This window comes from Microcaecilia unicolor, unplaced genomic scaffold, assembly GCF_901765095.1.
Source record: "Microcaecilia unicolor unplaced genomic scaffold, aMicUni1.1, whole genome shotgun sequence".
Lineage (NCBI taxonomy): Eukaryota > Metazoa > Chordata > Amphibia > Gymnophiona > Siphonopidae > Microcaecilia > Microcaecilia unicolor.
The window spans coordinates 212,769-228,658 of NW_021963084.1; the positions used below are offsets into that span (position 1 = coordinate 212,769).

At 43.5% G+C, this 15,890-nt stretch overlaps 1 protein-coding gene across 1 annotated transcript; it reads right to left on the minus strand.

Annotated features, from left to right (window-relative positions):
- Positions 1-3,256: 3,256 nt before the first annotated feature.
- LOC115458906 (trifunctional purine biosynthetic protein adenosine-3-like) lies at positions 3,257-14,262 on the minus strand. The gene is made up of 5 exons (XM_030188752.1): positions 14,198-14,262; positions 13,921-14,050; positions 11,447-11,585; positions 10,112-10,227; positions 3,257-4,169 (listed from the first exon to the last, which is right to left on the minus strand). The coding sequence occupies exons 1-5, from the start codon at positions 14,260-14,262 to the stop codon at positions 3,939-3,941; spliced, it is 681 nt and encodes a 226-aa protein (XP_030044612.1). The 3' UTR covers positions 3,257-3,938.
- Between the last annotated feature and the right edge of the window lie 1,628 nt (positions 14,263-15,890).

A 15,890-nucleotide genomic window follows, 5' to 3' on the forward strand; every position in this document is an offset into this window, starting at 1 on the left:
AAACAGGATTATTATATCCAACTGACCAACTCTCTTGGCTCTAATCCTCGACTTCTCTTCACCACATTGAACTCTCTCCTCAAGGTGCCCCCTCCCCCAACTCCCCCTTCATTATCTCCTCAGACCCTTGCTGAATTCTTTCACAACAAGGTTCAAAAGATAAACCTTGCTTTCTCTACCTCACCACCTCTCCCTCCACTAGTCCGTTCCCCTCTCTCTCCTTCCCCTCATTCCCTTTCCTCCTTTCCTGAAGTTACTATTGAGGAAACTACACTTCTCCTTTCTTCCTCAAAATGTACCACCTGTTCCTCTGATCCCATTCCCACCCACCTTCTTAATGCCATCTCTCCTACTCTTATTCCTTTTATCTGTCACATTCTCAACCTCTCACTTTCCACTGCAACTGTCCCTGCTGCCTTTAAACATGCTGTGGTCACACCTCTCCTTAAGAAGCCTTCACTTGACCCTACTTGTCCCTCTAATTACCGACCCATCTCCCTCCTTCCTTCTCTCTCCAAATTACTTGAGCGTGCTGTTCACCGCCGCTGCCTTGATTTTCTCTCCTCACATGATATTCTTGACCCATTACAATCTGGTTTTCGCCCTCTCCACTCAACCGAAACTGCGCTTACTAAAGTCTCCAATGACCTATTACTGGCTAAATCCAGAGGTCAATATTCCATCCTCATTCTTCTTGATCTTTCCGCTGCTTTTGACACTGTCGATCACAGCATACTTCTCGATACCCTGTCCTCACTTGGATTCCAGGGCTCTGTCCTTTCCTGGTTCTCTTCCTACCTCTCCCTCCGCACCTTTAGTGTTCACTCTGGTGGATCCTCTTCTACTTCTATCCCTCTGCCTGTCGGCGTACCTCAGGGTTCTGTTCTTGGTCCCCTCCTCTTTTCTATCTACACTTCTTCCCTTGGTTCATTAATCTCATCCCATGGCTTTTCCTACCATCTCTATGCTGATGACTCCCAAATCTACCTTTCTACCCCTGATATCTCACCTTGCATCCAAACCAAAGTTTCAGCGTGCTTGTCTGACATTGCTGCCTGGATGTCTCAACGCCACCTGAAATTAAATATGACCAAAACCGAGCTTCTCATTTTCCCCCCCAAACCCACCTCCCCGCTCCCCCCATTTTCTATTTCTGTTGATGGCTCTCTCATTCTCCCTGTCTCCTCAGCTCGAAACCTTGGGGTCATCTTTGACTCTTCTCTCTCCTTCTCTGCTCATATCCAGCAGACTGCCAAGACCTGTCGTTTCTTTCTTTACAACATCCGTAAAATCCGCCCCTTTCTTTCCGAGCACTCTACCAAAACCCTCATCCACACCCTTGTCACCTCTCGTTTAGACTACTGCAATCTGCTTCTTGCTGGCCTCCCACTTAGTCCCCTCTCCCCTCGGTTCAAAACTCTGCTGCCCGTCTCATCTTCCGCCAGGGTCGCTTTACTCATACTACCCCTCTCCTCAAGACCCTTCACTGGCTCCCTATCCGTTTTCGCATCCTGTTCAAACTTCTTCTACTAACCTATAAATGTATTCACTCTGCTGCTCCCCAGTATCTCTCCACACTCGTCCTTCCCTACACCCCTTCCCGTGCATTCCGCTCCATGGATAAATCCTTCTTATCTGTTCCGTTCTCCACTACTGCCAACTCCAGACTTCGCGCCTTCTGTCTCGCTGCACCCTACGCCTGGAATAAACTTCCTGAGCCCCTACGTCTTGCCCCATCCTTGGCCACCTTTAAATCTAGACTGAAAGCCCACCTCTTTAACATTGCTTTTGACTCGTAACCACTCGCCTCCACCTACCCTCCTCTCTTCCTTCCCGTTCACATTAATTGATTTGATTTGCTTACTTTATTTATTTTTTGTCTATTAGATCGTAAGCTCTTTGAGCAGGGACTGTCTTTCTTCTATGTTTGTGCAGCGCTGCGTATGCCTTGTAGCGCTATAGAAATGCTAAATAGTAGTAGTAGTAGTAGTAGTAGTAGTAGTAGTAGAATCCTGAGATTGTTAAGTACAAAAGTATTGCCATACTGGGACAGACCAAAGGTCCATCAAGCCCAGCATCCTGTTTCCAACCGTGGCCAATCCAGGTCACTTCTTATTCATCCACAGATTTAAAAAATCATAACAGTGCTTCATAGGGCTTATTTCTCCCCTCTAAGGCATGCAAAACGGGTTGTATTTTGTACCCCTGGACATTTTAATAGGGTGAATTAGGATTCCTTAGGGTAGAAGAAGTCAGCTATTGTTGGGGTTGGAAGGGTAGATTATAGCTGCTTATTATTATTGTTTTCTATTTGTAATTTATGAACAGTTGCACAGTATATTGTTCCTTTTTATACTTTAATAAAAAGATCTGAATATAAAATCATAAGTGTTCGAGGCTTCTGCATATGAGAACAGAGCCCATGGGGATGGGGCAGGGACGGAGACAGGGCCTGCAAGGATGGTACGGGGATGGAGATGGGGCCTGTGGGGACGGAGACAGAACCCACGGGGACAGGGACAAATTTTATCCCCGTGTCACTCTCTAGTTACCACAAGACCAAAGGAGATATAGTCCAACTCCTATACCTTTTGAATAGTCCTTGCAACAAAACAAGGTTAAAGAAGTCTTCTCCAGAGTTTCTGATGAAATCTAAAATAACCAGTATACTTGCTTATCTACATATATTTGACATTAATAAGTATTTGTTTAAGCCATAAAGCTTTATTAACTAATTAGGATAGAGAAGGGGAAGGGGATGGGACTTGATACTTCCTTTCTGTGGTTACAGTCAAAGTAGTTTACATGGTATATACAGGTAATTATTTGTACCTGGGGCAATGGAGGGTTAAGTGACTTGCCCAGAGTCACAAGGAGCAGCTGTGGAAATTTAACTCAGTTCCCCAGGATCAAAGACCGCTGCACTAACCATTAGGCTACTCCTTCACTCCAAATATTGTCAGTTATGAGGTAAACTGGCATGCCATTGCTATCTTTCACATATGACAAATGATAAATAAAAATCCCTATAAAACAAGCTAATCAGTTTGTTCCAGTACGACAGTTCAATAATTCTGTGTAACCTAATTCATGCTTATTGCCTGTTTCTCCAGTGTCATACAAATAATATTCTGTATAAGTCAAAATTCTATTGCCATCAATTCATTTGTTAACAAATTTGTAAACTAATTGGGTAGAGGGTGGGGATGAATTGATAAGGGGGGAAAAGGGAATAACTTTTGTAACAGATAATGACATTGTATAAATTGGTTGATCTTTTAATAAAAAGAATTACATAATAAATGACATTGTGTCATTTGAGCAGCTGCAATGGACTAAAAGGCATACCCTGGGGAAAAGTACCCGACATATTTATCAAATTGTGAACCAAAACAAGCTTCTCACAGAGTTAATGGAGGTAATCAAAGGCTGGTGCAAATTTTGAAATGCTTGAGAAACATCCACCAAGTGCTGTGTCACAAGTCATGTGATCCATCAGTGCCACTTCACAGAAGATCCTCGACTTTGGTGAAAGCTCTGCACCCACTATACAAGTCTTTAATCCACAGTCCTTAAAGGTTGAGTCTCTGTATCTTTGTTGCATCTGGCTCCCACAACCGTACTTCAAATCACAAAAATTAATCCCCCGTCAACCACAAAGAATAGAAAAGACACAGTCTAAGAATCTCTCCATTCCGGGGACTTTGTTGTATTCTGGCCCCCATGGGCACTTGCTCAGCAGGATCTTACATGCAGGAATGCAATTAATTTGACACGGAAAGACAAAACCCAGAAGATTAATGCAAACAACGTTAACAGTGTTTGGCTTTATAAAAGAAAGGCACTTTGAAACCCCGCTGAAACATTCCTCGGGATTTTACAAAAAAGGAAGCAAAATTTTTTTTTTTTTACTTGTGGAATTTTAATTCTTCTTACGCTCAGCAACAAGTGTTCATTCTGGAGTCAGAAAACGAACTGTTTTTGTCCATTTTCCAGCAGATTTTGCCATCTGGTCCTAGTTTCACAGCGCCACTTGCCACGAGCTGTAAGGCAGCAGGGAAGGCCTGGTGCTCAGCCTTTTTCACTCTCTCAGACAATGTCTCCTCGCTGTCCCCCAGCTCCACTGGAACAGCCTCCTGGAAAATGATGGCTCCAGCATCAACCTCCTCCTGAAAGAAGAAACCCCACAGCTCTGAGCAACGTGTGTATGTACTAGAGGCACATGAAAACAGCAGCAACACCAGCTAAACACACTGGGACACAATGCGACACAACTGCACAACCTAATCTATAGAAGTACTTCCATAGACAGAGTAAAGTTTACAATGAACTAAAAAAAAAAGATTCAATATGTAAATACTCTTATTGGTGAGACGCTACGGATTCCCTACATATTAAACAGTTTGGTTAATAGTAAAGGAAATTACATTATTTATATGAAGGCAGCATGTAGTTGGACTCTGGAACTCGTTGCCAGAGAATGTGGTGGCAGCGGCTGGCCTTACGGAGTTTAAGGGGGGTTTGGACAGATTCCTGAAGGAAAAGTCCATTGACATTATTAATTTTGTTTTTTGGGGGGTGGTTTTGCCAGGTTCTTGAAGCCTGGATTGGCCGCTGTCAGAGACAGGATGCTGGGCTTGATGGACCCTTGGTCTTTTCCCAGTATGGCGGTGCTTATGTGCTTATGATGCAGTATAACGTCAGCAACTCCCATACAAAGGAACACCCTGTCCAAAACATGGCATTACTGTGCCAGTCTGTTGCGCATTCTTTGAACCATATTTGAATTATACCCTATAAATAGGATATTTGCTTCTTTTATGTTTCAACATTTTTATTGGTGTCATACTGAGATTACAAGGTCCCCATTCTGAGAATACACAAGAAAAATTCCTATATTAAAGTACGCTGCACAATTATGTGTCATTGCTTACCGGCACCAATCTTTTAGTTTTTATCCCCAACCCACCTCTTTTTATTATCTTCCAAGCTTCTTGCAGGATCAAATTCAAACTCCCTTCCCATCAATATTGCAAGTCATCCACCCTTCCTCCCCTCCCCCCCTCGAGCCCCTATCCCCGATATCCCCCCTGGGTTTGTGTTCTGATAACCCAGGTGGGTCCCTACTCTCCCCCTCTTGTCAACCTACTCCGTGGAGATAGATCATCACTTAACCAGTGGTCCCCATGCAGGTCTACAACATATTTAACAATAAGCTGCGTCCTCGTGGGCTTAACCCCTGTATATATGGATTCCAGATCAGTAAGAAGTGTTTTTTTCTTTTTTTATATTCCCTTTTGCCTCCCTAGCTTCCCAGGTAGCTAGTTCATGTATTTGGTTCCGCCATTGCCAATACTCCGGTGGCTCTGGAGATATCCACCGCTGTAGCACACTCTTACGGGCCACCAAGCATACCTTGCGACACCACATCCTAGCACTTTTAGTCTTGTTTTTAAATGCAGACTGTGTGTCTAGCACGAAGTGGTCCCAAGTTCCACTCACTGGTGCCCCTATAATCTTGGACATAAAATCCCTGAACCTGGTTGGATACTTGCTTCTTTAAAGGTAAAGGCAGTCCCCTGTATGCAAGGACCAAGTCGCAAACTTCACTTGCATGACGGTCTCTTGGCAGACTATTAGTGGGGTGGTTTGCCACTGCATACCTAGTCATCTTTACTTGATTCTTTAGTAAACCTTTTTTTTACTGATCTGCTACAATGACCAGGCGCTTTTCAGTTCCTTTAATCATTTTGGGAAAGGTGTGGAACTCTGCATAATGTGCTGACATTAAAAGACTAGAACTGGTTAAGTGCTGTTAAGGAGATGATGCTAAGAAGTGCCATCAATGCAAAAACGAGTTGGACAGAAGCATCAGCTCTCAGCAAATCTATTCTACCAAACGTTCTGGCACTTAAGAAGTAGCCCAGTGGTTAGTGCGGTGGCCTGAGAACAGGGGGGAAACTGGGTTTCATTCCCACTGTAGCTCCTTGTGACTCTGGGCAAGTCACTTAACCCTCCATTGCCCCAGGTACAAAATGAGTACCTGTATATAATATGTAAACCGTTTTGATTGTAAGCGCAAAAAGGCGGTGTATCAAATCCCATCCCTCTTCCCTTAAGTAGCTCAGGAAAAAGGAAAGTATGTCAGGTGGCAACAGAGGCACTACACAAGAGGAGGAAGTTTCTCTGCAGGACTTAAAACAAAATCGCAGAAAAAGCGAATATACTTATCTGTAGCTAGCATTCTCCAAGGACAGCAGGCTTTATATTCTCACAAGTGGGTGACGCTGACCCGTGTCGTCCAGTCCAGGACTTATAAAAAAAATGTAGGGGCAGAGTTAAGATGGTGGCAGCGTGTTAAGGCATGCAAGGAGCACCCGCAGAATTTTACCTTTTTCTCTAGTTTTCCTAATGGCTCCGAAACACCGGGGTACAGTACCAACCTATCTGGCTCAGCAGAATTTAGCAGGGTCAGTTCAACAGACCATCCAGCGCTATGCCCAACCTCTTTTCCCGTGGTTTCCCCGGGCCAGTCCTCTGCTGCGGTAGCCGTTGGTGGAGCAGCGGAGCAGGTAGGGGGAAGAGGGGTTGGTGGTTGGGAGGCTAGGATAGGGGATGGGCAAGACTTATACGGTCTGTACCAGAGCCGGAGATGGGAGGCGGGACTGGTGGTTGGGAGGCGGGAAATACTGCTGGGCAGACTTATACGGTCTGTGCCCTGAAAAGGACAGGTACAAATTCAAGATATGAGTTTATCTTGGGCAGACTAGATGGACGATGCAGGTCTTTTTCTGCCGTCATCTACTATGTTACTGCCTGGAGGGGAGATTGTACCCAGTCCGGGTTCTCACACCCCCTCTCAGTTTCTCTGCTTTGACCCGGAAGAAAGAGCGGTAGTGCAGTCAGCACCCGCAGGAACAACAACTCCGGAGGTTCAGGGACAGCATCTGGCACCGGGAGGAGAACAGGCGGCTTCCGGAAGAGGGAAACCACCTCATAGCAGCCAGAGCAGAGTGAGGGTGGCCCAGCGTTGTTGGCTGTGGCTGCCAGTTCCGGGATTGGGATTCAGGAGCCCTCTGGTACTGCAGGTATGTTGCCATCATTACCGGGTACAGAGGTCTCTTTGCACTTAATTTGGCAGATGCTGGTAAAGCGAGGTTACTATCGGCGTCAAAAGACCGGACGAGGCTCCAGAACAAGATGTTTCCACTGAGCCAATCTCGCTGCCTGAGTCCTCTTCTTGAGTTGGAGGCACAAAGTACAGGTCGTCCCCGGGCGATACCAGCCCCGAGACACTGAAGACACAAAATGTGACTATCAGTGAGCGAGATCGTCCGGTGGCACAGCGTGCACTTCTTGAAGCCCGCTGGCAGGCTTTGATGACATGGGCGGAAAAAAATCGCGCCAGCGAGGTCAAACGCGATGATGCCGAAAAAAGAGGCACTCAAAAAGGGGGGAAAGACCCTTACGGGCGTCAAAAAAGCCGCTTTACGCAAAAGAAAGAAACTTACGGAGGAAAAAACTACGAAGTAGCGGAAACTTTTTTTTTTGGGAGAACACATGAGAGTGGAAGAAAACAGCCTGAAAAGGTGCAAATCACAGCGAAGAACACGGCGGGGCCTCTCTGGGGCACAGAACGGCGGTACACGTCCGTTTCTGAACCGCGGAAAAAGAGAGACTGGCGAGCACGCTCATGTTCGCCGGGAAGACGATAGCACATGCGCGATTGCACGTGGATCACGCGAAAGCTAGCAAACTTCTGTCGCTAGGAAGATCTTCCGATCCTGGGGCTGCCGTGGACGTCACCCTAATCGTGAGAACAAGCCGGCCTGCTTGTCCTCGGAGAAAAATGGACTCTGGAATTACTAAATGTTTATGGAATTATCCTCTTTGATTGTTACTGCTGGCAATTTGTCTCAGAAATAAGAAACTACAACTGAAAAGCTGCAGCGTGATATATCAGGATGGTGCAGATCAAGATTCAAGAAAAACTAGCAAGTGGTTAGTGGGCTGGTTGAATAGACAAAAAACACACACTCTTCCTCACTGCTGTAGAAAAAAAAAACGAGGAGACCGCATTGAGCAGTGGGCGGGAAGGCACATGCGCGGTGGAGCGTGTCCCGCACCTCCACAAAGCTCTACTACACTTTTTATAAGTCCAGACCGGGCAACGCAGGTCAGGATCACCCACCTTGTGAGAATAAAATAAGCCTGCTTGTCCTCGGACAATATTTTTTTCACTCACACATAGTTAAAACTCTGAACTCACTGCCAGAGGATGTGGTAAAAATAAGCATAACTGGGACAAATTCCTGGAGGCAAAAATCCATAACTGTTATTAAGGTAGACCTGGGGAAGCTATGGCTTATCCTTGAGTAAATAGCACTGAATCTTGCTACTTTTATGTGTGACCTGGATTGGTAACTATTGGGGACAAGATGCTAGGCCACTTGGACCTTTTGTCTGACCCAGTTTTGACAATTCTTATGTATTTTAGCCTCTAAAGAGGTTGACTATTGCTTCTGGGCTATTCCCCTCTTATTCTGCCAGGAAAAATGATTGTTTCCTTAACTGATGTTACATACCAATGCAAACAAGACTCCACGATGTCTAATTAACCTTTTGCTCCCAAAGCCTCCTACACTTTGGTCAAATTTTAGTTTCTTTGTGCAAAAAACATAGAAAACTTATCTGACGCCAAGGAACAGAAGCCATCACCAGCAAAGTTAAGCAATTAAAAACAGCACTAATAGGCCACTAGAAGCGTCATTGAGCTGATATATGTACACATCCGGACACTAGATGGCTATCTTGCAGCTTTGTTCAGTTAAAATGGTCACTCCTCTACTGGACCTTTTAAGCCTACTTTTCAGACTCCCTCATTCCTTGTGGATTATTTAGAATTGCAGAGAAGTGTGGTAAGATAGCTTGAAAGGTTGATCAGGCTATATGGGGTCTCATAGTATTAATGCCAACACTTCCTCCACATAAGATAATTTGGCTTTGATAATTCACGGCACACTGCTTTTTGTTGCGTCATGCCTTCTCTTTGGAATACGTTACCATCAGAACTTGGGCAGGAGGTTTCATACAGAAAATTTAAGGTGGGTCTGAAAACCTGGTTATTTGAGCATTTAATTGTACAGACAGAATGACTAAGATTTATTTAAAGATACCTTCCCTTATGTTTTCAAGTAAATTGGTTCAATGTTGTCCGTTCAATATATTGGTTCAATATTATACACGACCCTTGCCTTGTGTCCATATTGATGTAAATATGTGTTTTATTGTGGTTTTTAAATGTGTGTTTATTCATTTGTTTTTCTTTTACATATTGTTTATCAACTTGATGCTATTATCAAATGCTGGTATAACAAATATTGCAAATAAATATTACTGCTCCTTTTTCCTTAGTCCCACTATAACCCACCTTTGGTTCTTCCCAATCATGAACTTGCTGATTTAGCTCAAAGGCTCTTTGTGTTTTGTTGTGTGTCCTTTTTCTTGACCAGACTGTATTTGTGTATGGTGCTGGGTACATTTATTTATTACATTTGTATCCCACATTTTCCCGCATAGCAGTAGGCTCAATGTGGCTTACAGGTTCCGGAATATATACAGAGTGGAAAATAGAGTAACAGTAGGTGCGAGGAAGCTGATAAGGTTCCGGAAAAGAGAATACAACTCTGGGACGAATATATAGTAGCATATAGAGAGAAGTAATCCCAATGAGGCTGATACGTCTTCGGGGATGGGACTACAGCTTCTAGTGAGCAATACAGAATAGGATAAGGGTAGAAGTACATTTAATTATAACTGGAGTAGTAAAATTCATACAGTTTGAAGTAATAGGATTATGTGGAAGGGGTATTGTTCATTTCTTAGTTCGATAGATGTGATGCATTGTTCATGAATTAGTTCGGTTCTGCTGGGTAGGCTTTCCAGAAGAGGTGAGTCTTGAGGTCTTTTGGAATTTTAGATGGGTGTTCACAGTTCAAGTCCCATACAAATGATTATAAATCCAAATCCACTCCAAAAATGGAATGCTACTGAAGGTATTCTAGCTAGAGAGCAACTATATTCTTAGTAAAGGGCTAACTGATCCACTTACAGCCACAAAGTGCACTGTGCAGCCAGTGATTCGGACGCCAGCCTGCAGCACCAGTTTATGAGCGTGTGCCCCTTTGAAAGAAGGCAACAGAGATGGGTGGACGTTGAGAATTTTCCCTGGAAAGACATTCAAAACCACATAATTAGGATTAATAATATTCAGGTTAGTGGCAATGTCATGCATTTTATTATAATCAGCTATTTTGAAATAAGATGTCTCGTGCAGGGCCGGCGTTGTGGGGGGAGGGCAAACAGGGTAGCTGCCATGAGCCCCACAGCTCCAGGGGGCCTTGCAGTCCAGGCGAATCTTCCCCTTCTCCTCCTCCCTTCTTTACAAAATTTATTTCACTTCTCAGAGGGGCCCCAGCACAGCAGTCATCCTCACACGCTACCTCAGACTGCTCCAAAGCTTTCCCTCTCTGCCGTGATCCGCCCCCTCTGATGAAATTTTCTGTTTCTGCCTGGGCAGACCATGGCAAAGAGGGAAAGCTTTAGGGCAGCCGGAGGCAGCTTGCGAGGATGGCTGATGCACCGGGGCCCCTCTGAGAAGGGAAATACATTTTTAAAGAAGACCACAAAGTGAGGGGGAGGGAAATGGACCACGGTGGGGAGAAGGGTAAGAGATGGCTGGACTGCAAGTGGGGAAATTGGGGGACGGAGAGGGGATCAAGGGCCCCCTCCTTAATTTCTACCCTGGGGCCCACCATGTCTAAAACTGGACCTGGTCCCGTGCTCCTTCCCCAAAAGACTATTTTCAGTTAAACAGTGTGAGATTTAAAAGTCATACTACAAAAAAAAAAAGTATTATTTTAGGACAGCTCCAGATTCCTAGATTTCTAGCTTAATCAGAACTTGATTTAATTCTGCTCTTCACTCTAAAGATCACACTTCTGCCCACTGGGGAGTGGGTGCATCCCTCAAACAAAGGCCCCTGCATGCTTTCAGTAGAGGTTGCTCAATTTTGCCTCTTCCAGCGGCTGAAGCTATCACAGCAGTCATCTTCCAGTAGGGGAGAACAGACCAAGCTGACTGTAGAGCCCGTTAAACCTGCTCTTTACTCTGCCATCGTGTGTCACTGATAAGCACTCTCCAAGTAACCCTGCCATGAGCTGATGGGCAGAGAAGCAGGAATTTGACCTATAAAGCCGATTCTTTCTTATCTCTTCATCAGCACATCCAGCACTTGACTGGACTAGTCCCTAAAAAAAACATCTACAAGCCTTCGTTAAGAAATGCCCTTTTATTTCATGGTGGTTAAAAGCGAGGCACATTGTTTATATTTATAGTTTGGGAATTAAGACATGGTTTCCATCTCTATTACTAATAAATTGCTTACCATCCCACTTTCTGACAAAGGCCAGATAAATTCTCATAAATCCTGCAAGGCAAACTAACTCAATGGAGAATTCTTCAAGGACTTTGTCTACTGCACTGTCGAAATCTGTGCGGCTCGCATAGAGCTTATGGTCAATTACCTGCAAGATCACAACCAGAGACATAAGGTAAAAACTGAACACACTTGAAAATGGAAATTAAACAAATGACACCTTAACACAAACTGGGCTATCCAGCTCTGATACAAAAAACATGAATGCACTAATAAAGCCAGTGGAGAGAAGGCGCCACAAGGTCTCCTGATTCACTTTGCTCAAAAAGCTGACTTTAGTCTAAATATGCATAGTGTAACCAACAGGGTGTTAACTCTGAAGTACAGTGCATAGTGTGTGCATGGGTCCCAGTGCTGAGTGGGAAGTGCTAGCACGGCGACCTTAGCACCTCTAAGCTCAAACAGTACCTGAGGAATTGAAATGAGTGGTATAGCAAGGTTTTAACAAACTGTGTTATATATATATATATATATTATATACACCACAGTAAGTTTTTAACAAAACTGTGGTCATCCAATAGTGCTATAAAAATACCATGGTTGGGTCTTGGCAGGAGATAGCTTAGCACTGCACCATTAGCAAGATGTTAGCTCATACAACATAGTAGAGGGCAGGGGCGCTTAATGTCAGTCCTCGAGGTCTGCAACCCGTTGGGATTTCAGGATTTCCCCAATGATTATCCATTAAGGGAGGTTTAAATGTGCGGTGTAGGTCAGGAGTTCACACGCATGCGCCGGCGTTTGCATGCTGGGGATGATTGCTTGTGGACGGTTGAGTTCTTTCCCGTCTTGTATCCAGAAAGAGAGTACATCGATAAATTGTAAGTAGAATTAAATTGTAGAATTGTAAGATGTAAGGAAGCTTGCTTCATCCATAAACTTCATCATTGTATTAATCCATTTAGGAACCCAACTCCTGAAGAAGCTCGAGTAGACTTTGGGGTGACTTACAAAGGATTGATTATAGATTGTGTGGAGACTTGTTAAAAGTTTGCTACTGTGATTCTACCATAAAGCCTTGAAGTGATATCTGGTTTGGGATGATATCATCTGGTATTTGTAATCGGCAAGTTAAAAAAATGGTTGGTGATGAACTCATCAGTGGAACCAGTACCGGATTTCAGTGCCAATAGGAACAACATAAGGACTGCTGAGCTGCATGTTAAAGACTATTTGGGTGAATTAACCAGTGGATCCAGTATTCCCTTGTAAAATAGGATTTGGGTCTATCAGTATTAATAGGTTTAAGGTTGGTAGATAGTGATTGTGTGTATTAGTCAGCAGTCTCTATGCGGGTATTAGTATGAATGTGAATGAATGGGGATGAATGCAGGCAATTTAATATGTGATGTGGAATTTTGATTACTACGAAGTACATAAAGAATAAAAGGGTAAAGCATATACTGTGTGTAATTTTGTATCATGATTATCCAAGAGATCTATTTGCATACAGTGGAGGCGGTGCATGCAAATAGATCTCAGGCATATTCATTGGGGAAACCCCTGATAACCTGACTGGGTTGCAGAACTTGAGGACCATATAGAGCACCCCTGGTAAAGGGTATGGGTGGGGTTTGGGACAGGGTGAGTGGCTAGCACTGACATCAGAAAGGTGTAAACAGTCCTTGAGGATCAGCAAGTTGTTTCAAATTAGTGTATTAAGGTCCTCCTAACATTTCCTAAACAAAGAACGTCACAGCAGAAATGAGGGCTATGGATAGACAGGCAGATAAAAAAACCCAACAGACACTTTCATGTGTTATGAAATAAGCTATAAAACTGGCACCACCACAGACAGCTGTGTAAGTTTGATACAATTTTGAAGCATGGAAGGTACCACTGACATGCAAAATCCTATTAAAAATTATTTTACTATGGCTACTAATAGTGTCACTAGACGTTAACACACAATCTTCACAAGCCCTCTCTGTAGCTCACCTCATAAAACACTCTGTGCTTAGTCTAGTGACGTGCTGTTGGATTCATGGTTCATTATATTTAACTGTTGTATGTAAATTTTATTTTAAGTTTATTTGTGTTTAGAGGTTTTTGTGCTACTTGTTAAGAATTTTATTATATATGCTTTTTTAGGAACTGCCTAGAATTGTAACGACAGTGCAGGCCATATAAAATAAGGTAGGTGGACAAGCAATGTTGATTCTTGAAGTCATAAGTAAGGGTTGTATTTCGCAATATCTGAACCAAGCTATTGACAAAATACTTGCACACAATCAGATTCTTGTAATGGGGGCTGGTTATCTGTAAAACATTTAAAAACTAGGCCCGCTTATGGCTCTTGGAGACAAGAGAGGGTCGTGTCTGTTTTCTAAGTCTGCTCCTTGACCTCTCAGATAGAGAAGCATGACACGTTCTGTAACTGAAAAGAACTGTAAAGCTGGTTAGACAATTAACTGGTTACTTACCCTTGTAGGAATCCCCGCCCTTTCAGCTTTCTTTAATCCCTCTACCCCAGACTTGTTGGAAATAACAAGGGATATTAGAGCACTGCTGTTTGGCTCTTTCGTGCTCTTTATCAAAGCCTCCATATTGTTCCTAGAAATGAAACATGGCAGGGGGAAAAAAAAAAAGGTTAATCTAACCGATCAAATAGAAACAGCTAAACAGCCTCCTTCAAAAGCTTTTTGCAGACACCCACCTACTTTACCTTTGAGGAAAAGGTGAGGAGGAAGACCAGCTTACCTGTCCCCAGAGATCAGAATGCCACCCTCATTTTCTCTTTTTGGTTTGCTACATGGAGGTGCCATCCTCACCAGCTGCATTCATGATAGCTTGAGAAAGCTCATTTGCAGAGATTCCAGCAGATTCTTGATTTCACACGAGTCTGAGAATCTTCAAATCATGTGAGGGAAAAGAGTGACTGCTCTCCCATTAACAAGTTAAAAAAAAAAATTTAAAAAGTTGCACCATATTCAAGACCAGGGACAGAATTTATGGACTACTTTTGATTTTCACTTTAGCAAAGTGGAGGAAGTTATTACAGCTGCTAAGGACTGGGATACCAGCCCACTGTAGAACAGTGATATCTATTGGCTGGTTCTAGGGTACGCCTAAACATGGTCCATAGTGTGTGACCCCCAGTCATGGACACTCACTGTATTAGCTAGATTATAAAAGGGAAATGATTCTGAAAGGATTCTGTTGCTATGAATGAAGACATATCACAGGCTTGGACCACCCCATCCCATCACAAATGGCAGTGAGCATAGGTGGTGCAAGTTCTAGTTGGATTGGCCAAGGGACACCAAATACAAAGTTAAAACTTTTGACTACACTAAATGATGACTCAACATGGTACAATGTTTCGGAACGTGCCTGCCTCAGGAGTCTCTTAAAGAGTACTATGTTGTAAAAATGATAGTCACAAATGAATGTCTTCGGTTGTAAAAATAACGGTCACAAATGAGTGTCTTCAAAGACTGAATTGCTAAAAGAGGTCTTGAAAAAGACTGTTGGTTAAGAAAGCAACAGTCTCAAGGACATACACTACCAGCAAATACCAGTTAACAGCATTGAGTCATCATTTAGTCATCAATAAAAGTTTTAACTCTATATTTGGTGTTCGTTGGTCTATGTTTGAAGTGCCTGGATCTGTCTCCCACTCCTGTTTCCTGTTGTGTGCTTCTCCGTGGGATACTGGTGTTCCTTCCACACCTGTGGTTGGTCTGCAAGTTCTAGTTGAACAGAAATGAAGTCCAGGTGTGGAAGGTTTGCTCAGGCCAAAATCTTAACTAGAACTTGCAAATCTAAAGTTAAAATATAGTTTTCTTGGATGTTTATGGATTTTCACAGATCATCTTAACTGGCCACTCCCTCCACTATAAAATTGGTCAGAATTGCGTATCTAGATTTGGAAAATAAAAGAATACAACACAAATAGCTCCCCAAAATGTTAGCAATCAGATTCCCCCTCCAACAAAGACCTCAGACAAGTATCAACTAGATCAGTTGTTCACAGCCTATGGTCCGCAGACCTCTGGGGCCCATGACATCACTACAGGGGGTCTTGACACAGAAAGGGAGAAGAATCTTTTCATGCTGATATAATCTATGTGAACAGAATACAGAAACTGCCGTACAGGTGATAACAGCAACAGCAGCCATGAGGGATGAAAGCAGCAGTAGCAGCTTTGGAGATGGAACAGAGGTAACTGTACAGACTGGAAGCAGAAATGGTCATGGGGGTGGGGCCAGCAGTGGAGGTGGTGGGAGTGTGATCAGAGGAAGCCCTGGAGGCTGGAAGCAGCTCAACAGGACCAGAATCAAACTGCAGGGCCTAGGAACAAATAAACACCACCTGCTGGCAAAACATAAATACACTTCATGAAATTATTAATACAGTTCACAGGCTTGAAAACCCACTGTTTCACCACTG

What these genes read in the sequence shown, in the direction of transcription:
- LOC115458906 (XM_030188752.1), bottom strand. Translation starts at nt 14,262, where the DNA reads ATGGCACCTCCATGTAGCAAACCAAAAAGAGAAAATGAGGGTGGCATT. An exon ending in ATTCTGATCTCTGGGGACAG is followed by an intron (nt 14,051 to 14,197) that starts GTAAGCTGGTCT and finishes TTTCATTTCTAG; the next exon opens with GAACAATATGGAGGCTTTGA. An exon ending in CTTTGTCAGAAAGTGGGATG is followed by an intron (nt 10,228 to 11,446) that starts GTAAGCAATTTA and finishes ATGTCTTTCCAG; the next exon opens with GGAAAATTCTCAACGTCCAC.